Here is a 23,250-nt window from a genome sequence, read left to right as displayed (position 1 = left end):
GGAGCACCACCTGGTCCTGCCTGCCTCCCCGAGGGCCTGTTCCGCCTCCCTGAGGTTCTGTCCTCCCAAACTCTGCCTCACTGCGCTGGTGGGTGATTGAGTGGCTCTCCCTGCCTGACCCTCTCCAGGAGTGGGCTGGTGCCTTTATGTGGGGGTGGGGATGGCCAGGTTGGGAAGCCCACAGTCCCCATCAGTCATGGAACAGGTCATGGGCCTGCGAGAGTTCTAGCATTGGTTCTCCACTCTTCAGGACTCCAAGGGGTCCAGGGGCTCCTCCTCACATTTTTAGTCAGCCCTGAGCACCTACAGGAGCCAGGGTACCCAGTCCGCACCCCTCCCATCCATAAGCTTCCTTCTTTCTTAACGCTCTGCACCCACTGGAACATCAGCCACTACTTTCTTATGGAAGTTGCCACCTCTTTCCAGGAGCCTGTCCTGATTGCCTCTCTGCATGCCCAGTTGTTCATTGCTTTAATTTGTGCCACAGCAGGTTGTGAGCAAGTGTCCCGATTCTATAAGCTGGTACCTCCTCTAAGGGGCCCTAGAGGCAGTCGCCTCAAGCCTGTGGCTAAAGGCAAAGGATGTGCAGAATCTTCATCCAGCCATGAATTCATTAATTCTTGAAGTCTGATAGGGGTGGGCCGCATAGGCCCAGCGAGCAGTCTGCATTCTTTAACCAAGGTGAGGAGGCTGGACGCGGGTTCCCCGAGAGGACCTGGTCTGGTCCACGCACTGTGGGGTCCAGCAGGGGACGTTCTTGCAACATGCAATTTACTTTTTTCACTTCTCCAATGCTCCAAAAATGGCAGCCCTAGTAGCTTTGCTACAGGGGGAAACTGCTCATCTTGACTGCATCCTCCGCGCACAGAGGAATATTCTTGGAATTTCGTTCCTGGTCCCCGAGGAGATCTGCGAGCTAAGCGTGCTAAGCTGGGCAAGAGGGAGGGTCAAAGGCGCCGGAAGCGTTGCGTCCGGAGGTGGGAGCCGAGGAGCAACATTCATGGGAGCTACTCTATATATGCGCGCTGCCTCGGATGCCCAGTCCCCCAGCTGGGCCTGGTCATGTCCCCAGGGGTTCAGAGCGCGATTTAACACCCCGAGTGGGCTTTGCCGAGGGAACCGGGGAGGGGGGGCGGTCACCGCATCCACCTTGGCCAGGCCTTGGTCCAGCGACACCTGCCACATCAATTCCCGGGGGAGGGGGGTTGTCTTCCAGCCCTTAGGCCGAGTAGGAGGCCCAGGACCCTGCGTGTCTTCTATTAGCACAGGGGACCTCAGCCACCGCTCAGCTAACCGGAAGATCCCTCCCTTCCCGAATGCTTCAACCGGGCCGGATTTCCAGCAAGGACAGCCCACGCGGGCGGCGACACGCGTGTCCCTGCGCACGCACACACTCTTGAGCACGTCGGCCCGGGCGCGCGCAGGCACAGGCACTGCCGCGGGCCGGCACCCGCCCGTAGCACACGCGTCCGCCCGGGTACCCAGGGGCCCAGAATGATCAGAGTGCGGCTCAAGGGGAGGCAGCGGACCCCGGCGGGGCAGAGCTGGTGTCCCGGGAGAGCCCGGGAGGCGGAGCTCGCGTGGCCGGGCGCGCCGGGGCAGGGCGGGGCTGCGCCGCCGCGGTCCGCGCAGCCCCGCCCTCGGCCCCGCCACTGGCTCGGTTGCTCACGCTGCAGCCCCCGCCGTAGTCGCCGCGGAGCCCACTGCCACCGCTTCGGAGGTAGGCGCCGCGCAGAGGGACCCGGGCTCTGCCTGCGCCTCGGGCCGCAGGCCGGCTCTTGGGGAGGTAGGAGGAGATGGGGCGGAGAGCCGGCCACGGCGAGGGCTCCAGGGCTGGGCCGGGGCCGGAGCCGGGAGCGGCCCTCGCGGGCCTGGCGGGTCAGCGGCGGACAGAGCAGGCCGCGCGGGGCAGGCGGGCAGGCGGTGAGCGGGCCCGGGCGGGGGAGCGAGAGGCCCGGACATCCGGAGCCGCCTGCGGCTGGGGACCAGAGCCCGCGGGGAGCTGCGGGTGGAAGGGCCCGCGTCGCCGCGTGGAGGCCCGCCGGCTGCAGGTCTAGGTGACCTTCCCCGGAGGCGCCCTCTGGCCCTCGATCCCGCCAGCGCGGATAGGGCAGGGATCCGCCCGCCACCTACGCTCGCGGGGCCGGGCTCAGGGACCTGTGCGGGCCACATTGGCGCCGCGGGGATGAGCTCACGTGACGACTGTGGCCCCGCGCCCCCAGCCCTTGCGCGCCCTGTCTGGTCCACGCCCGGAGCAGCTGGCGCCCGGCACTGTCCGCTCGTGCCAGCGCCTTCCGGGAGGAACGGGAGGCAGGCAGTCGACTTAGGCCGCAGGGACCCGGCCGGGACGAGGGCCTGGGCAGGAGGTCAGGCCTTGGAAAAGGAGCTCCTGCGGGGAGCGATGTGGCTTTAGCAGGGATTCCTTTCTGATTAGGTGGCTCATTCATTCACCAAATGCAGCGGTGCATTCTTGAAACTGACTTCTAGCACTTTGGATTTGAGGCCCGCACCCCTTGTGACTTGTCCAAGGTCACAGCTGGGAAGATACCAAGCCTCAGTTTTTTCATCTGTAGAATGGGAGCAATTCTACTTCTTCATTGGGTTTTTGGGGCGAATAAAATGAGTTAACTTCAGACGTTCAGAACAGTGCCTGGCATGGAGAAGGCCTGGGTAGAAACCTTGACACTTACCCTTGAGGCTTTTTGGGAGCTTCTAGCCCATCCTTACAGAATGTTTTGTTCCACGTGGTGCTCTGGAAGGGGTTCAATAAAGGTAGCCCCTGTTATTTTAAACATTATTATTAAGCATTTGTGTGCTGGGCATTGAGTAACTTTCAGGGTCATTCATCAATAGCCTTTAAATTTTACAGACGGACAAAGTCAGGCCGGAGCAGGAAGGTGAATGTAGGGACAGACCTGGGCTAAGCCTAGGCCTGTTCCTCTTGAGCCCCCCCCGAACCAGCCTCCCCTCTCCAGAGAAGAAAGGGAATGAGCTTCCTCTTTGTCTAACATGCTGTTGCCAGGACCAGGGCACACTGCCCAGGGTCTGCCTTCCCCCCCAGCTCTGGACCGAGTTCCTACAGATCAGGCTTAAGCCCTATGCAGCTTTGTTTTCAGTGCCTGGGGTGGTGCCACCTGGCACACAGTAGGTGCTTGAGAAAGATCTGTATAAGTGAAGGTACTCCTGCCTTTTTTTTTTTTTTTTTTTGGTCTTTGCTAGGGCTGCACTAGCGGCATATGGAGGTTCCCAGGCTAGGGGTCTAATCGGAGCTATAGCCGCCAGCCTGTGCCAGGGCCACAGCAACGTGGGATCCGAGCCTAGTCTGCAACCTACACCACAGCTCACGGCAACGCCGGATCGTTAACCCACTGAGCAAGGCCAGGGATCGAACCCGCAACCTCATGGTCCTTAGTTGGATTTGTTAACCACTGAGTCATGACGGGAACTCCTGTACTCCTGCTTTTTATCCAAGAGTCAATTCACCCTTTTTGACACAAGAATAGTTTTTTTTTTTTTTTTTTTTTTTGGCACTCCAGAGTGTGGCTTAGAGTAGGTGCTCATTAAGTATTTGTGTGGGATTATTGAATGGGCCTGTGTAGTGGTTGTAGGCCCAAACTGTAGTCTCTCTCTTTGTTTTTTGTTCTTTGATTTGGGGGCTGCACCTGAGGCTTATGGAGGTTCCCAGGCTAGGGGTCATATCAGAGCTACAGCTGCTGGTCTACACCACAGCCACAGCAACTCTGGATCAGAGCTATGTCAGTGACCTACACCACAGCTCACGGCAATGCCGGATCCCTGACCCACTGAGCAAGGCTGGGGATCGAACCTGTGACCTCATGGTTCCTAGTCGGATTCGCTTCCACTGCGCCACAACGGGAACTCCCAGCCTGTAATCTCTTGATCTTGAACATCCGTTTTGAGGGAGACACATCTCACTCACTTCCAGAAAATAGCCTTGCCCAGCAGAGAGCCACAAATAATTAAAGAGCTGTGATGGTGTGGACAGCCCCAGAGCAGGGAGAGGCCCAACTGCTTTCCAGTTTGAAATAACTGCTTTAGACGTGTTATCTTCATTTCCGTGACTTTCCGAGTCCTTTGGGAAACTCGTTGAACGGGTGTTTCTGGGTTTGCAGGGGAGGGTTACATTGGTGCATGGGATTCTTCTAAAGCCCTCGGGCCTGGTGCCTTTCTTCCCTCCCCGAAGGTGAGTGAGCCAATGGCTTCTACTGGACTCGTTGCAGAAGGGCCTGACCCCGGGGATGTGCTCAGTTGATTAGTTTACTTCTGCTCTTCTGTAGGCGGGGGCTCCTTGTAGACAGAGGGGCTCAGGAGGACCAGATAGTGAGCGGTTGCCTGTGGGCCTCTGGCCCCATTGGGCATCTCCCAGCTGGTGGTCTTGGGGGACATTCAGCCCCGACCTTTACTGGTGAGATGCTCCCGACGTCCACTTAGCCCTCGATGGGCTTTCTCAAGGTGTGACATCTTTGGTGAGAGAGAGGCACATGTGGCTGAGAGCCAGCCCAAGCCCGTAGGCGGCCCCTCAACATATGTAGGGTGGCCTTGTCCTTCTCTGTGGTCACTACTGAGGGAAGGTCATCAGAGGACTCGTCAGCTGGCTCTGGGCAGGGTCCTCCATTTCTCCGTTTGCTCCCTCAGAGGGGTGACAGTGAGTGGGCATCTTAGCCCTTTTTCCAGAACTGGGCCAGGAGAGTCCCAGGGAGCAGGTCTCGCACTCACCGCCCAGCTCTGATAGGACCCGGGGGGGTCTCGCATGGGTCCATTGACCTTCTTGTGTCTGTTTCTCCATCTGAGCGTGTCATCATTGTCATCATGGTCCTTCTTTATTGAGGCCAAGCTCCTCGGGGCTTGCCGTATGTACAGTGCCGCTGACTCCAGCATCCTCCCAGCCCCGCAAGAGCAGTACTGTTGTTTCCATGGTCCCGGTCCAAGGCTTGAGCTCAGAGAGGCGAGGTCCCCATCCCAGCGGAAGTGGGGTTGGGATTCGGGGCCTGGGCTGGCCAGCTCCAGCACTGATGGTTTCACCCTGTGGTGGCCCCTCCACGGGGCCACTGCAAGGAGCTGGCAGATGTGAGTGCCTTTTGAAGGGTAGCATTTGCTCTTCAGAGGGCAGGTGTTGCTCTTTTGCACCGATCGGAGTGAGTGTGTATGTGGCGGGGTGTAGGTTAGCTGTCAGTGGACGGCGCGCATTGAGTCACCCTTTGCGTGGCAAGAAGTGTGGCACCGTGTTTATCAGGAGAAGGGTTGGTTTTCCCTGGGATGCGGTGGGAGGCATTCTTCCAGGACCTGGCTGGACAGTATTCAGCTAAACAATACCTCGTTAGGGCTGGGGAGGACTCTGAACTCTGTGATTCCGAATGACCTTCTGGCATCCGCACAGCAGCTGTGATTATAATAAGAAGTGTGTGGAATGAAAACCTGTAGTGCATGCTCTCCTTATGTGTGTTGCTTATTTACTGGGTACCAGCCATGGTACTAAGTGCCTTGTATTAGCAAGCGAATTCCGTCCTCACAATGATGCTGAGTCAGGTACCCTTGCCCTGTAGCGGCGCTGAAAGACAGTGAGAGGCAGATAGGTGGCGACTTGCCCAAGATCACAGAGAGAGTGGTGGCGGAGGATTGGAACTCGGGTCTGCTGGACTCCCGAAAAGCACCGTTGATTTTACCCCCCCCCCCCCCCCCGCCACAAGTCAAGCCTGGCAGCGAGGCTCCAGGGCATTTGAGGTGCGAAGGTCAGGCAGGAAGCCTAGGGGTGCCTGGGACCCAGGCCTCCTCGTGCTGCCTGCCAGCCCAGGTCTCCTCCTCTGCTGGGTGGGTGGGTGGGCGGGCAGGGTACCCCTCAGACAGCAACATTCTCTTGAGGCTTGCGAAAAGCTGTGCCTGAGTTTTAAAATAGAAGCAACGCCTGGAAAGCCTGGCTGCCCCGTGTGAGTCGCTTCTGGAAGGGGGGAGGGGGCACAGCTGCACCAGGAGCACCGATACCAGAGCCAGAGCATTGGCTTTGCCAGCGTCTTGGAGACCCCAGCCAGGGGCTCTTTTCCTGGGCTGCCTCTTGAGAGGGGAGGGGGAGAAGGTGTGGGGTGGGGGTAGGCAGGGAGGCTCCTGATGCTCTTGGCCTCACATGTTGGTTTTCAGAACAGCTCTGGCCTCCTGCTGGGGAAATTGCTTTTCCTGGTCCTCACAGTTCGGGAGGAGTTGCTTGCTCTCTAATCCTCCGCTGGTCTGATGCGCCTCTGAGAGGATGGCCCAGTTCTGCCCTCACAGACTGCCTGGAGTGGTGGTAGAAAGAGCAGACAGAGGAGTTCCCATCGTGGCGCAGTGGTTAACGAATCCGACTAGGAACCATGAGGTTGCGGGTTCGATCCCTGGCCTCGCTCAGTGGGTGAAGGACCCGGTGTTGCCGTGAGCTGTGGTGTAGATCACAGACGTGGCTCGGATCCTGCAAAGTTGCTGTGGCTCTGGCGTAGGCTGGCGGCTACAGCTCCAATTGGACCCCTAGCCTGGGAACCTCCATATTCGACAGGAGCAGCCCAAGAAATGGCAAAAAGACAAAAGGAAAAAAAAAAAAAAGAAAGAAAAGAAATAGCAGACAGAGCCAAAGGCTTTCCTGTGCTTCTCCCTTCCTGAGGGCGAGCCAGGATGGTGATGGCGATGGAGCTGATTGCTGTGTGGGCCCGTGTCCTGCGTCCTTGCGGGAATCAGCTGTACACGCACATGGGATAATTCAAGAGCAGGATGAAGGGATCATTTGCAAAAGTGTGGGCACACTATGGGGGACCTGACGAGGGGGTCCTTGGGCACGAGGAAGGTGTCCTTTGGTGGGAACCGTGGCCTGGGGTAGGGGGAAGTTGTCTCTGCCCCTGAGGCCCAGCAGGAAGGGAGCCTGGGGCGTGAATACCCCACCTTTACTCTCTCATCTTCTGCTGCTGCCTCCTTTTGGCTGAACCAACCCATAGCCCATTGATTTTTTTTGTCTTTTTAGGGCCGAACCCTCAGTATATGGAGGTTCCCAGGCTAGGGGGCACATTGGAGCTGTAGCCACTGGCTATAGCCACAGCAACGCCAGATCCGAGCTGCATCTACGACCTACCTCACAGCTCATGGCAACATCAAATCCTTAACCCGTTGAGCGAGGCCAGGGATCGAACCTGTGTCCTCATGGATGCTAGTCAGATGCGTTTTCCGCTGAGCCACAACCCAGAGTCCATTGGTGACGGTCCGTAATGATGAGCTCTTGGGGGCATAGGCCGGATGGAGGAGGAACGTGGATCTGCAGGGGCAAAGAAAGGCTGTCTAGAGGAATGGGTTGTGCATTCATTTTTGGCATACTCACCCGGTGCCAGGCTTTCTGCATGCTCTGTTTGCCTTACTCAGTCCTTGCAACTGTGGCGATGGAAAGGCAGTATTGTCAGTCCCATTATAGAGATGGGCAAATTGAGACCCTGGGAGTACAGATGATAAGTGGCTTGTTCCGAGTCACACACCTGCCCAAGGCTAGCAGGGGCTACATCCTCTGCTGGGTTCATAGCCCCTTCCATGTGCCCCGCTTACTCAGATGGGTGGAGAGATGCCTAACCAGTGTGGCTCTTGCTGTCTAGGTCCCAGCCCTTTTATCCCCTTGCCCTTGAACCTGTGTTCCGAAGACGTTTCCTCTCAGTTGTTCCTGCCTGGGCCCGGGAGCCCATCAGCCCTGTTCTCTGTCAGCCCTGGCCGTGGTGGTTGGTTCCCTGGGGCGCCCAGGCTTCCCTGCCTGGGTCCTTCCGAGGGGGCTGCTGCAGAGCAAAGAGCGTAGTTCAAAGCAGGGATTCTGGTGGGTGTCAGGGCTGCCCTGCTTGTGTGGGAGGCAGGGGGGAGGGAGGCTTGTGAGTAAGTGCCTCTGTCGATTCTTGTGCACCCTGAAGATGCACCCTTCTGGGCAGGGTGGCCAGAGCCACCAGTGGTCCCCTGAGGGGTAGAATGTGCTGCTCGCCCCCTCCCCCTCCAGTCTTATCTATTAACCACCTCAGTGTGGTTTGAATCTGTCCTTGGAACCAGTATAGACACCTTCCAGGGGGCTTTTCCTCTGACACCTCTGCTGCTGCCGCTGTGTAGCCTATGACTTGTATCATGGTAAATGCAACATGGCTCAATTTTGGACACATTGGTTAAGTTTTTAATTTTCTGTCCTTAAAAAAAAAAAAAAAGGAGTTCCCGTAGTGGCTCAGTGGTTAATGATCCCAACTAGTATCCATGAGGATGCAGGTTCAGTCTCTGTCCTTATGCAGTGGGTTAAGGATCCGGCGTTGCCGTGAGCTGTGGTGTAGGTCACAGATGCGGCTTGGATTTGGCATTGCTATGCCTGTGGCATAGGCTGGCAGTTACAGCTCCAATTCGACCCCTCGTCTGGGAACCTCCACATGCTGTGAGTGTGGCCCTTAAAAAAAAAAAAGACAAAAAAAAAAAATGATCAGAGTTTCCTGGTGGCTCAGTGGGTTAAGGATCTGGTGTTGTCACTGCTGTGGCTTGGGTCACTGCTGTGGTGCTGGTTGACCCCTGGCTGGGGAACTTTCATGTGCCTTGGGTGTAGCCCCCCCCCCCCAAAAAAAAAGAATCAAATACACAAACAACTTCAGTGATTAAGTGGAATAAAAGATGAAAATCCTATTTTAATTTCACTCTTTCTAGAAGCAACTCTAGGGCAGCCACAGTTTACAGATTAGCTTGTATCCTTCCCTTGCATATACTTTTCTATCCATTCACAAATACGGAGCATATAAAGAGGAGTGTGTAAAAAGGTTTTCCTCCAGTTACCTGGAATTATTCATTTTCTGAGGCTTGCTTTTCTCATTGAATGACATCATAGATAGCTTTCTGTGCTCCCGAGTAGAAATCTACCCCATTCTTTTTGATTGCCACATGCGACTCCTTTGCAAGAACCTTAATTTTGGCGTTTCCGTTGTGGCTCAGTGGTTAACGAACCCGACTAGTATCCATATGGATGGGGCTTCCATCCCTGGCCTCGCTCGGTGGGTTGCCATGAGCTGAGGTGTAGATTGCTGACAAGGCTCGGATCCCACATTGCTGTGTCTGTGGTGTAGGCCGGCAGCTACAGCTCTGATTTGACCCTTAGCCTGGGAACCTCCATATGCCGAGGGTGTGGCCCTAAAAAGACAGAAAGCCAAAAAAAAAAAAAAAAGAACCTTCAGTTTTATTCATTTGTTTTCTTGTTGATGGGCATTGAGGTTGTTTATGAGTTTTGTGTTACAGATAACCCTGCAGTGAGCATCCTTGTATACACATCTCTGGGTGCCTTGGCTACCACTGTAGGTGGGTTCCTAGCAGTAGAACTGCCACTAGAATTCTGCATGTCCTCTTAGGCACTGCCCGAGAAGGGGCTTCTCAGGGGTGGCACTGCAGGTGATACTCCTACTTGATGTGAATGAGTGTGATCATTTTCCACACTATCAGTAGATAATGTCATTGACATTTTTGTGACTGTGGGACGAGTGAGCTTCCCAGACACAGAGGTGTCAGTCTCTCTCCTGTGGCTCCCAGAGGCCCTTTGAATAAAACCCATGCTTGGTTCTGAGGTCAGAAGTGACAGCTCTCGGAGTCCCTGTTGTGGCGCATCAGAAACAAATCCGACTAGAAATCATGAGGTTGCAGGTCCGATCCCTGGCCTCGCTCAGTGGGTTAAGGATCTGGCGTTGCCATGAGCTGTGGTGTAGGTTGCAGATGCCGCTCGGATCTGGTGTTGCTGTGGCTGTGGTGTAGGCCAGTAGCTACAGCTCCGATTGGACCCCTAGCCTGGGAACCTCCCTATTGCCATGGGTGTGGCCCTATAATGACAAAAAGACAAAAAAAATTAAAAAAATAAAAAAGTGACAGGTCTTGCTTCTGAAGGCACTTGTCTCTTCCGCTAACGTTCAGCTCCCACTGTAGGGGTGGCACACGCTCTTTGTGCACTGTCCCTGGTGCTTCAGCAGTGTTCCTGTAGAGGGCGCTCCTGCCCACTGGTCACATTGTTTACTTAACTCCCTATTGTCAGATACTAAGTTTCCTTTTTTTTTTCCTGCTGTAAAAATGCCTTAATGCTCAGTGCCCAGTTACTCATTAAACAGGCATTTATATTGGATACCTACTGTGTGCCAGGCCTTGGCATCTTCATACGTGCAGTCCCTCCCGTATTTTGGGTAAATGTTTGCAAGCTCTGGGCTGCTTAGGGTTCCGGGTATGATTTGGGAGTAAGTGTGTTTGTAGGCGTGGAGGGGCCCTGGGAGCAGAGCCGCTGTCGCTGCCATGCAGCTGATGAGTCAGGGAGGATGTGTCCCCCAAGGTGGAGGTTATGCAAGGCTGGGCTGCTGGGCGATCGGCTCTCTCTCCCCTCCGAGCCTCCAGTAGGGGCTGGATTTTCATTCCTCCGCTGGAGTGGAGCTTGCATAATCTGTTCAAGGTCAGCCAAGGAATGGCTGGGTAGGGAGGCTGACAGGCCGTGGAGGGCAAGCAGCAATTCCTGTCTTCTGGTGTGACTTACAAGCCCAGCTCGAAGTCATCGGTGACTCTCGGCAGGTCTGCTCTGCCCGGCCCTGCCCATTCCTCATGCCCCGTGTGTCCTTGGGAACCTCATTCCCAGGCTCTACCTTGGAGCCCTCACCTGGGTATTGGTCTGGGGTCCTGGCTTCCCCAGGCAGCCTTCTGATTTCCATCTACACAGGGCGTGCTTTGTGCTCAGCCTCCAGGGGCTGTGCTGCCTAGCCCACCCCCGTCCCTTTAATTTTTTATTGAGGTAACACTTGTTTATAACATTCTATGTTTCGGAGTTCCAGTTGTGGCTCAGTTGTTAACAAATCTGACTAGGAACCATGAGGTTGCAGGTTCGATCCCTGGCCTTGCTCAGTGGGTTAAGGATCTGGCGTTGCTGTGCGCTGTGGTGTAGGTTGCAGACGTGGCTCGGATTTGGCGTTGCTGTGGCTCTGGTGTAGGCCGATGGCTACAGCTCCGATTCGACCCCTAGCCTGGGAACCTCCATATGCCACATGTGTGGGCCTAGAAAAGACAAAAAAAAAAAAAAAAATCTGTGTTTCATGTGTACAGCCTTGTGTTTCTACATGTGTCCACCACCCAGAATCTGAGTTTTCATCCATCACCACGTACTTGATCCCTTTCCCAGTCTCCCCCCTCCTCTTTTCCCTGTGGTAACCACTGCTGTATTCTCTGTATCTATGGGTTTGTTTTGGTTTGTTCATTTATTTTGTTTTTTTAATATTCCACCTATGAGCAAAATCTTAGGGTATCGTCTTCTCCATCTGCTTTATTTCATTTAGCGTAATAACCTCACGGTCCATCCATGTTGTCATAAATGGCCACATTTCATCTTTTTTTTTTTTTTATGGTTGTGTCGTATGTACACACACATGAATACGTACATGCACCATATCTTTGTTATGCATTCATTGGTTGATTTCCATGTCTCGACTATTGTCAGTAATGCTGCAGCGAGCATGGGCATGCACTTATCTTTGCAAATTAGTATTTGCACATTCTTTGGATAAAGACCGTGAAGTGGAATGGCTAGATTATTATATGGTCATTTGAGTCTTAATTTTGGGGAGGAATCTCCATTCTCTTTTGCACAGTGGCTGCCCAGTTTGCCTTCCCACCTGCCGTGTATGTGAGTTCCCTTTTCTGAAGACGCATAGTGGCATGGTCGGGGGGGATGCTGCAGAGACAGACAGGGAGTGGTTTGGAGCTGATCCAGGTGGAGGGCAGGGCCAGGACAAGGGTTCAGCCTCCCAGGCAGTGCAGGCAGGCTATTACGTAGGATACTGAATTCTCTCCCCTCTAGTCCTGACCTGAAAAAGCAGGGATGGCAATCACTATTGTGACGATAAAATTGTTTTTGAAGGGGGGTCCTGAGAACTGTGTTGGGTGCTGTTTGCACTTGTAAGAAAGCTGAGCTTCTCAGACAGGCAGGCTGTTTCAGTCCTGTCGCATCAGTGCCGCCGGAGACAGGAGGTGGGGAAAGAGGAAGTCCCCACGGAAAGCAGAAGGGGAAGCTGTAGCCACAGGGCCTTTGGGGGCCTTTGGTGGAGGGGAGTCAGCCCCTTGCCCCTGTTGGTCCAGGAGTGGCATTGGTTCCTGTGCATCTTCCTTGCCAGGTGCTGTGCTGGGGCTGCAAGGGGAGCCTGGCTTTATGTGAGCTCCCTCTGCTGTCCCACCTCTCCTGTCTTTGGGTGGTAATCTCCTTAGTGGCCCCTTTAGGGCGATGCTTGCTGTGGCTGGAGTGTTTTTTGACAGGTGGCTTTGCTTTCCAGTTTGGGGGATTAGGGATAAGAGAGGGCGTTTGGGGAGCATTAAATGATGAGTGTTCTGCTTTTTTCCTGAGGGATGGACCACTCCAGATGTGACAGCTGCCTGTGCCAGCTGGGGTGGGTCCTAGAGCCAGGGGAGGGTACTCGGGAAGGCCCTGACCCCTGAGGTACAGGAGGTCTTAGCTGACCCGGAAATAGTGCCATCAGGCCTCACCTGGCTGGGCTGAGTTTGTGACCCATTTGGGTAGGGGGCACAAACCAATACCTTTGAGTGCTCACGGGGGTGGAGAATGTTCTGGGCCCTTTGCTGAGATGTTCTGCACATTTCCTCGGGCTCTCTGACCTCACTTTTCGATCCAGGGTTGTTTCATTGCTTCTCCTGGGGGTGGTGGTGGTGGGGCAGGCGCATCTCTGGCTGGGCCACATGCCTAAGGCAGAGGGTGTCTCTGGGGGACCTGGCGGATGGTCTCCTGCTGTGTCCCTGGGGGCGGTGGAAGGGGAACAAGTTGGGAGAAGGGGGTCCGCAGACTTGAAAGAGCCAGTGAGAGCAGCCTAAAGCGGGTCTCTGCCCCTGTTCTCTGTGCCCTGATGCTAATAGGGACTGATGTGCCCATGGTTCCAGCCTGATCATGTGTAAAAATAACAACAGCGACAAAACTAGGGGAGCGTCAACAGCTTCCTGGGCTGTTCCTCTCCGCTCTGACACGAGAGGGAGCCGAGACACAATTGGCAAAACCTCTGAAAAAAAGTAAAAGAGGTCTTGGACCGTATTTTTGTAATTTAAAATTATTGAAGTTTACTTTTTATTTTATTTCTTTTCTCTCTTTTTTTTTTTTTTTTTTTGTCTTTTTGTCTTTCTAGGGCCGCACCTGCGGCATGTGGAGGTTCCCAGGTTAGGGGTTGAATCAGAGCTGTAGCCGCCGGCCTACACCAGAGCCACAGCAACTGGGGATCTGAGCGGCATCTGCAACCTACACCACAGCTCACGGCAACGCCGGATCCTTCACCCACTGAGCAAGGCCAGGGGTCAAACCTGCAACCTCATGATTCCTAGTCAGATTCATTAACCACTGCGCCACGACGAGAACTGCAATTTTATTTATTTTTTTAACATGATACTCATTGGTTCTGTGGGTTCCCTGCCGTGTCTGAAGTGAAGGCTTTGCTCAGGAAGGCACCTTCCAGTTGTGCTGTTGTTACCCTGGGATCCCTTGGACCGTTTTTCGGGGGGGGTCCCCCTCAACCAGGAACATGCCCTGTGGGTGTTTGTGTTAGTTGGTAAGGATGTGACTTTAGATGGGGTGTACGCAGATTCAGTTTGGTAACTTAGATACATTGTGTTAAAAAGGAGCAGACCAGCCCCGGGTTAAGTGAATTTCTGGCTGATTGAGACCCACGATTTTGAGGATGGAGAAGATACAGAAGTTGGAGCTTTCTCATGGTCTCTTCTTCTGGATGGAACACAGTGTGAGCTGTCTGGAGTAGGGTTTTCATTCTGTACATAATGTGTCATCACAGAGCCTCCCAGCAGCCCAGTGTGGTCCTCAGATAGGGCAAGGACTATTTGAAGTTCCTTGCCTTTCTTGGAGTTCCCGTCGTGGCTCAGTGGTTAATGAATCCGACTAGGAACCATGAGGTTGCGGGTTCGATCCCTGGCCTTGCTCGGCGGGTTAAGGATCTGGCGTGGCTGTGGCTGTGGCTGGTGGCTACAGCTTGGATTAGACCCCTTGCCTGGGAACCTCTATATGCCGCGGGTGCAGCCCTAGAAAAGACAAAACAAAAAAACGAAAAAATAGTGAAGTTCTTGTCTTTCTTGAACACCGAGGTGTTTAATAAATGCTTGTTGACTGGCTTAATGATATACAATAATCCCAAGTAGTACTTTGATAATTGGTTTTAAAAATGAAGTCATCATGGAATTCAATAAATTTTTGTTTGAATCAAATTTGAGGGGGATGTGGTTGCATTTCCTTCCCTATGAAGAGTTGCCTACTTAGGTTTTATTGTTGGTTTTTTTCTTTTTTTGCTTTTTAAGGCCACACCCACGGCATATGGAAGTGCCCAGGCTAGGGGTCCAATTGGAGCTGCAGCTGCTGGCCTACGTCACAGCCACAGCAATGTGGGATCCGAGCAGTATCTGCGACCCACACCACGGCTCACGGCAACGCCAGATCCTTAACCCACTGAGCAAGGCCAGGGATCGAACCCATGTCCTCATGGATCCTGGTCAGGTTTGTTACTGCTAAGCTGGGACAGGAACTCCAGTTTTTTTTTTTGTTTGTTTGTTTTCTCAGTGCAGAATATGATATCCCTGTTGATTCCTGTAAAATGCAAGTTTTGGGGTAATTTGGGTCCATTCTGACTCGCAGTAGGGACTCCATAAATATTTGTTGAATGAATGAAATTCGAATCTTAGGGAAAATCAGTTGTTCTGAAAAGCTCTGATTTCTATTTGTTGTATTAATGTCCTGGCAGTCGATATTTTGTAAGAAGATACGTTATATTGGCAAGAGTCCTGCCGTCGAGTGAAGTAGCTGCCTTCTGGGAATGCATCTTTGACAGTGAATTCATTTAGCTGATGTTGCCTGACTCCTCCCGTCTTCTGGGCCTGTGCTCAGTCCCAGGGATGCCTAGGAGAAGAGGTCCAAAGTCAGGCTGGGCGTTCCCGCTGTGGCTCAGCGGTTCACGAAACTGACTACCATCCAGGAGGATGCAGGTTCGATCCCTGGCCTCACTCAGTGGGTTAAGGATCCGGCGTTGCCGTGAGCTGTGGTGTAGGTCACAGATGTGGCTCAGATCTGGCATTGCTGTGGCTCTGGTGTAGGCTGGGGGCTACAGCTCCGATTAGACCCCTAGCCTGGGAACCTCCATATGCTGCCGGTGTGCCCCTAAAAAGCAAACAAACAAACAAAAAAACTAGAAAAAAAAAAACCAAAAACCCAAACCCCAAAAGTCAGGCTGGTTTGCTCTCAATAAAACTTATTGGGCATTTTAAGCTCTGGTCACAAAAAGAAGCAGCAGCCAGCACAGGCCTCTCCGCCTGCCACTGGGGGAACTCAGTGCTGATGATTTTTATTGGTGGAAACTCATAGCCGAAATTACCAATGTGTTTATTTTGGTGGTTTTTTTCTGGCAGCAGAAGATGGCTGTGCCTCCTACGTATGCCGATCTTGGCAAGTCTGCCAGGGATGTCTTCACCAAGGGCTATGGTGAGTGTCGCACGGAGTGGCCTTCCAGCTCGGAGGCGGGGGTGGCATGTTTGGGATTTTGCCCATCAGAGTTTGAGAGACTGGGGTCAGCTCGCTCTCAGACCTTTCATGTCAGGGAAAAAAAGATAAGCCTTCTACGGCTGGCCGAGCAGTTGTGGTTGTGCACCCAGTGCAGGTGGGCTTGCACATTGCTGCCAACAAGCGGGCGTTCTTGTTTCCTCTCGCAGGCAGGGAGCAGGTCTGTGGCTGCCGCTGCAGTGGATTGCAGCTTCTAAATTTAGCTTGTCCTTAGACATGTGCCCACGCGGTCATGCACCTTCTTCTCAGACTCCGCTGGGCGTGCAGGTGGGGCCTGGGCCTGTTCTGTCGGCCACGGTTCCATGGCAACCAGCCCCCCCCCAACACACGCAGCAGTGGTGACTGGTGCCCTCACACTCAGAGCGTGTTAAAGCAGACCGAGGGAGGCGGGGATGCTGTTTTCGAGTGAGTTATTTAACCTGCTAATAGCTACCATCTCCTCTCTTTAGGATTTGGCCTAATAAAACTTGATTTGAAAACAAAATCTGAGAATGGACTGGTAAGTTGTCTGGCCCACGCGGAGCATGGGTATTTATGCAGATCAGTATATAAAAAATAACTTCCTTCGGGGTGACCAACAAAGGGACTCTTCTGATTGTGGCAGCTTGTAGCTGTCCTTTGCATTGCATCCTTTGTAGGATTTGTGGTCCAGGGGAACCATGTGACCAGGTCCCCACTTCTTCAGCTGGATTCTAGTAGGAATATGGGGCAGGCTTCAGTTTTATTTTTCCTTATGCGTCTTATTTCAGAATCAGCCTCTGTTCCATACCATGTGATTACTTAAAATCTTTTTTTGCTTTTTTTTAGGGCCACACCCACGGCATATGGAAGTTCCCAGGCTAGGGGTCCAATTGGAGTTGTAGCTGCTGGCCTACACCACAGCCACAGCAACGCCAGATCCGAGCGGCATCTGCAACCTGCACCACAGCTCACGGCAACGCCGGATCCTTAACCCACTGAGCCAGGCCAGGGATCAAACCTGCAACCTTATGGTTCCTAGTCGGATTCATTACTGCTGAGCCGCAAAGGGAATGCCTAAAACAAAAACCTTAGTCTCTTTTAGATTGTACATGTGGTAATTGTTCGAAGAAGGATACTTCGGGTTGAATTCCTGCCACGTCAGCTTTAGCTCAAAAGCTTTTTCTCTCTAGGCTGGAGGCGGGATGGAAGGATTGCCTTCCTGTCCAGACTGAAGCGTTAACAGGGGAGGAAGGAAGCCGTGTCCTGATAAAGAATTCTCTGTAGTGGAGTTCCCTTGTGGCGCAGTAGGTTAAGGATGTGGCATTGTCACTGCAGCAGCTCCGGGCCACTGCTGTGGCACCGGTTCAGTCCCTGGCCTGGGAACTTTCGCATGCCTCGGGCACGGCCAGTAAAAGAATTCCCTGTAAGATTCCTTTCATTAGCCGGCTCCATCTGTACTTGAAATATCTCATTGAATTATCGAGTGAGGCTTTTCCTGCACGCATGCAAGGTGTCACCTCTTGCTTAAAGGAGAACAGAGGCCACGTAGGGGTGGCGTGGACTTGCTGCGGGGCTCCCAACATTTAGGGGGGGCGTGATGCAGAATGAAGCGTTGGCATGCAGGCCGTGACCCTCTTTCTTTTTTTTAAAGGAATTTACAAGCTCAGGTTCAGCCAACACGGAGACCACCAAAGTGACGGGCAGTCTGGAAACCAAGTACAGATGGACCGAATATGGTCTGACGTTTACAGAGAAGTGGAACACCGACAACACCCTGGGCACGGAGATTACCGTGGAAGATCAGGTAACTCGCCAAAGACGCGGTGTGACTGAGGGGCGGCTGCCGGCCCGTCTCGTGACTAACCCTGCTGGCGAATTTCTTCTCTGTTCAGCTTGCCCGTGGACTGAAGCTGACCTTTGATTCATCCTTCTCACCGAACACTGGGTAAGAATCTCATCCACCGTCTCCCTAAGGACAGCTAGCCGTGTCTTTTTTTATTTAATTTAATTTCTTTATTTTTCTTTGCCATTTCTAGGGCCACACCCGTGGCATATAGAGGTTCCCAGGCTAGGGGTCGAATCGGAGCTGTAGCCACTGGCCTGCGCCAGGGCCACAGCCACGTGGGATCCGAGCCGTGTCTGCGACCTAGACCACAGCTCATGGCATCGCCGGATCCTTAAGCCACTGAGTTCACCTCATGGTTCCTAGTCGGATTTGTTAACCACTGCGCCACGATGGGAATTCCTAGCTGTGTTTTATAGTGAGATTCTGTGCTGTGATTGTTCTGCTGGCCTCAGCTTGGAGGCTGCAGGATTTCTGGTCCAGGAATGCTGCATTCCCTGGGACTGAGGCTGCTGGTAATGTGAGTAGCCAAGGCCAGGGGGTGGCGCTGGGAAGCAGGGGCTAATGGGTCCCTGTGGCCAGCCCCCTTTCTTAGGCTTGATGGCCCTTTCCCCACCTTCTTACTTAGGGACACTGAGAGCATGTGGTCTTAACTACAAGGTGGCTCCAGAGGCTGCCTTTTTTTGCTCCAGGCCCTGGGGCCACACACAGATCAGACTTGTTGGTTATCAGGAGGAAAGGCGGGGAGTTCCCGTTGTGGCTCAGTGGCTAACGAATCTGACTAACATCCATGAGGATGCAGGTTCGATCCTTGGCCTTGCTCAGTGGGTGAAGAATCCAGTGTTGCCATGAGCAACAGTGTAGGTTGCAGACATGGCTCAGATCCCACATTGCTGGGGCTGCGGTGTAGGCCGGCAGCTGTAGCTCCGATTCGACCCCTAGCCTGGGAACCTCCCATAGGCCGTGGGTGCAGCCCTAAAAAGCCCAAAAAAAAAAAAAAAAAAAAAAGGGAGCAAGGGGCCTGCTGCTGGTCTGCCTCTGTTCCTGGTACTTTTCAAAGTGGCTAGAGGGAGTTGTTCTCTTCTAGAACACACTCTTGTTTTTTTTCCACGCAGAGCCGTAGGTCTCCTCATCCTGGAAAGGTTGTTTTGCACGCGGATAACAGGCTCAGGGCATGTATGGAATTTCATTTCTCAGTTTTTTTGTTTTTAAAAATCGTGGTAAAATGTACAGAAAGTTTACCTTCTCGGCTGTCTTTGAATGGCACTTTGAATTTAATTTTTTGCCATCCCGTATTTTCCTCTCTCCTCCTTTTTCCCTCTTCCGACACCTGTTTATTAGAGGGAGGCCCTTCCGAGCTCAGACCCTTGGTGCAGGCTGGCCACGGGGACTGGGTACACAAGGTTCCTGCCTCTGGAGGTTATGCTTTCTTTATTTTACTTTATTTTCAAATTTTTATTTATTTATTTTTCAACTCGCATCACTTGTATTGGTCATATATCCAGAATTCATTATATAAATCTTTCAAAATAACTAGATAGTACACGAATAGTTTACTCTTCAGCTCTGATTGCACAAAGACTGACTTGACACAGGAAAAAAAATATGGACCAAGTCACGAATTAGTGTGTCATCCTTGCGCAGGGGCCACGCTCATCTTCTCTGCATCGTTCTAAGTTTCGTATATGAGCTGCCGAAGCGAGCACTGGCCGTTATGCTCTCTTTCAAAGTTGGTCGTGGATGGTCTGAAGACCATTGGCCAGGAGCTGAATTTACTCTTGTTCTCACCTCTGCTGTAGTTTCTCTCGCGGGACTGTCGCCTTCTTGCTTGTCCACCTCCCTCTAGGTCCCCTCCCACAACAGCACAGGTTATCCAGAGAGACACTCAAGAACTATAATACAATTAGCAGAACCAGGAAATGTATGTCGATAGTATATCATTAACTAATCTGTTGCCCTACTGATGTCTTATTTCTGGTCCGTGATCCGGTTCAGGATACTACATTACACTTAATTTTCTTTTTTTCTTTTTTGTCTTTTTTTTTTTTTTTTGTCTTTTTGCTATTTCTTTGGGCTGCTCCTGCAGCATATGGAGGTTCCCAGGCTAGGGGTCAAATTGGAGCTGTAGCCACCAGCCTACTCCAGAGCCACAGCAACGTCCGATCTGAGCCATGTCTGCGACCTACACCACAGCTCACGGCAACGCTGGATCGTTAACCCACTGAGCAAGGCCAGGGATTGAACCCGCAACCTCATGGTTCCTAGTCGGATTCGTTAACCACTGAGCCATGATGGGAACTCCGGGACCGTGACACTTTTAAAGAAGATTGCCCCTTATTTTGTAGCATACTTCCGTTTGGATTTTTCTGATGTTTCCTCCTGGTTATGCATTTTTTTTTTTTTTTTTTTTTTGTCTTGTGTATTTTTGTCTGTTGTTGTTGTTGCTGTTGTTGCTATTTCTTGGGCCGCTCCCGCGGCATATGGAGGTTCCCAGGCTAGGGGTTGAATCAGAGCTGTAGCCACCAGCCTACGCCAGAGCCACAGCAACGCGGGATCCGAGCCGAGTCTGCGACCTACACCACAGCTCACGGCAACGCCGGATCGTTAACCCACTGAGCAAAGGCAGGGACCGAACCCGCAACCTCATGGTTCCTAGTCAGATTCGTTAACCACTGCGCCACGACGGGAACTCCTCATTTTTTTTTGCTGATGTTGTGGTTTCTTAGGGCCGCACCCACAGCATATGGAGGTTCCCAGGTTCAACTTCGACCTGTAGCCGCTGGCCTGCGCCACAGCCACAGCAACACCAGATCCAAGTCACATCTGCAGCCTACACCACAGCTCACGGTAATGCCGGATCCTCAACCCACTGAGCGAGGCCAGGGATGGAACCTGCGTCCTCATGGATACTCGTCAGGTGTGTTTCCGCTGAGCCCTGCCGGGAACTCCCTGGTTATGCATTTTTGACAACCACAGATGTGATATTGTGTTGTGTCCATCCTGGTGTGTGATAGCAGGAGGTCTATGTCAAGGTGCCTCATTACTGGTGACATTACTTTAATCACTGATTAAAGTGGCATTTGCCAAGTTTCTCTAAAAGCTACTATTTTTCTCTTTGTAAGTAACAAGTATCTTGGGAGATGATTCGAGACTGTGCAAATATTCTATTTTTTTATACTTTGACTCACAACTATTAGCTTCCACTGGTGAGTTATGCCTGCAGCAGTTACGTTTGACAAATAATGATTTTCTGTTCCCACCATTCCTTCTACATTTATTAAATCTGAATTTCCTGGAAGGAAGCGCTCTTTCTTCTCCACCTTTTATTCATTTAATCATCTATTTGTTTATATCCGTATGGATTCATGGACAGTTGTTTTAGTCTGTGGGTTATATTCTGTTAATCTCATTTATTTTGTTACCTGTATTGTCCTCGATGTGGCCATTGGGAGGGGCTTCAAGTTGATATCCTGTATCCCTTTTTTTTTGGCGAGGGGGCTGTTTTAGGGCCTCACCTGCAGCATGTGGAGGTTCCCAGGCTAGGGGTTGAAACGGAGCTGCAGCTGCCAGCCTACACTGCAGCCACAGCAACGCTGGATCTGAGCTGTGTCTGCAACCTACACTATAGCTCATGGCAACGCCGGATCCTTAACCCACCGAGCAGGGCCAGGGATCAAACCCACAGTCTCTTGCTTACTAGTCGGATTCATTTCCCCTGCACCACGATGGGAACTCCGATATGCTGTGTAGTTTTGACAAGCCCCTGTCATTTTTTGGACTGCTTCCTCAGAACGGGTGCCAGGTCATCTTCTCCTTGCCCTCCGTAGCCCCGCTCTCAGCCGTTTCTCCAGGGAGCCTTGGTTCCTTTAATTGAAGACGGATGATTAGAAACCAAGATTGTGGGCATACAGTGTAGTCCCTGCTCCTGGAGGCGAAGTTTTGATAACTTGATGGAGATTGGAAATGAGAGCTGGCTTTGCGCAGTGGCTGAGGGGTCCAGCCGGGAGCGTATCCTGGCTTCCATAGGGAGCTAAGCATCCACATCTGGTTGTGGCCGCAGACGGCCCTCATCCGTGGACCAGCCCCACACCGAGTACCTGTCACGGATGAAGCCAGCTTGTGAACCACAGAGCGGAGTCATGCCTCTCTCAGGCGCTTATCAAGTTACCACCACTCCTTTTTTTTTTTTTTTGTCTTTTTTTTCTAGGGCCGCTCCCGTGGCATATGGAGGTTCCCAGGCTAGGGGTCTAATCAGAGCCGTAGCTGCCGACCTGAGCCAGAGCCACAGCAACGTGGGATCCGAGCCACGTCTGCGACCTATACCATCGCTCACGGCCATGCCAGATCCTTAACCCACTGAGCGAGGCCGCGGGATTGAACCCGCAACCTCATGGTTCCTAGTAAGTTACCACCACTGTTGAAATAGCTTTAAACAAATTCCAGTAATATCTGAAAGAGGAAAAGCTCGAAAGACGTGAAACGCTGCCTTAGAGCGCAGTCCTGGAGAGAAACCTGAGTCACTGCCCTAGCAGTGCCCATTCCCTGGCTCTCCTGGCCAGGATCCAGTGAGGCCATGGGTGGAGGTGCTTGTAACTGTCCGGTGTGGCTGGGGCACACCCCTGGTCAGAGGCCCTGTTCCAGGTGTCACACTGTGTGTCAGCAGCAGCCTTTTACCCAGTGGTTATGAGAAAACTGATTCTTACATAATCTTGGTCTCCCCCACTTTCTAAATGTCAGCCTCTGAGCAGCTGTCTTTTCATCAATCACCCCACCCTTCTTGCTGCCAATGGAACACTTGGTCATAAGCCAGGGCTTCTTCTTCCAAAGAGTAGGCAGACCAGAATAGGTTTATTTTAAGTTTTTCTTATTGAGAGGTAATTTGCTTGGTTGTCACTCCTTTCCTTCAAAGCTTGCAAAAATGCACAGAAGCAACTTGCAAGTGTCATTGTCACTAGGGAAGCTTGTTGGCTTTATTTCTAAATAAAGATTGAACCCTCATCCTCATGGATCCTAGCTGGGGTCATTACTGCTGAGCCATGACAGGAACTCCTTCATTTTTTTAGCTGGACTATTTCAGTAAAGAGCAACTTCTAATCAGCATTTTGGTTTCTTGAGATCTAGTTAGTATAGCAGTGGTGAAATAAATATTTGATTTGTTTTTTTATTTACTGTATTCGAAATAACAAAGTGGTTCTCTAGTCTCTGAAGATGACCAGTGTATGTGTATTTTGAGTGTCATAACTTCATAGATTTTTTTTTTTTTTTTGTCTTTTTGCCATTTCTTGGGCTGCTCCTGCAGCATATGGAGGTTCCCAGGCTAGGGGTCTAATTGGAGCTGTAGCCACAGCAACACGGGCAACCTACACCCCAGCTCACGGCCACGCCAGATCCTTCACCCACTGAGCAAGGCCAGGGATCGAACCTGCAACCTCATGGTTCCTAGTCGGATTCATTAACCACTGAGCCACGAGGGGAACTCCTGTAATTTCCTAGATTTAAACATATTTGAGATGCTTCAATCCATTGCCGATATCATTCTTAGCGATGCTCACATTGTCTGATGTTTGAAGCCCTTGGGAGCCTCTTCATCTCAGCTCTCAAGTCCTTGCTTCCCACCTGCAAGGTCTTTAATAACTTTGATAGGTGCTTCACGCTCACCTTGCACCTTTCCGCCCCCAACCTGTAACCTCCAGTTTTCAGAGGAGCCCTGGCTCCTTTTGGGAGGGAATGGTATTTCGGGCCCACAGTCCGGCTGCTGGGGATGAAGCTGTAATTTCAGTGTGAAGGAAGCTGGGGAGGGCAGGGCTGTGCGCTTCTTCAGGCTTGAAGCCCATCTGGTTTCTCCTGGGGT

General features: G+C 52.3%; 1 protein-coding gene across 5 annotated transcripts in view; it reads left to right on the top strand.

Annotated features, from left to right (window-relative positions):
* VDAC1 (voltage dependent anion channel 1) overlaps positions 1,598-23,250 on the top strand; it is a 32,274-nt gene continuing 10,621 nt past the window's right edge. Inside the window, exons 1-5 of one of the 5 annotated variants that reach the window (XM_005652948.3) lie at positions 1,598-1,720; positions 15,445-15,517; positions 16,045-16,094; positions 17,208-17,360; positions 17,449-17,501. In XM_005652948.3, coding sequence (XP_005653005.1) covers positions 15,451-15,517; positions 16,045-16,094; positions 17,208-17,360; positions 17,449-17,501 — 323 coding nt within the window. In that variant the 5' untranslated portion in view covers positions 1,598-1,720; positions 15,445-15,450. 5 annotated transcript variants of the gene reach the window in all.

This window comes from Sus scrofa, chromosome 2 (genome assembly GCF_000003025.6).
Source record: "Sus scrofa isolate TJ Tabasco breed Duroc chromosome 2, Sscrofa11.1, whole genome shotgun sequence".
In the NCBI taxonomy this organism is placed as follows: Eukaryota; Metazoa; Chordata; class Mammalia; order Artiodactyla; family Suidae; genus Sus; species Sus scrofa.
The sequence above is the reverse complement of the archived record's forward strand: the minus strand, read 5'-3'. Positions and strand labels throughout refer to the sequence as shown.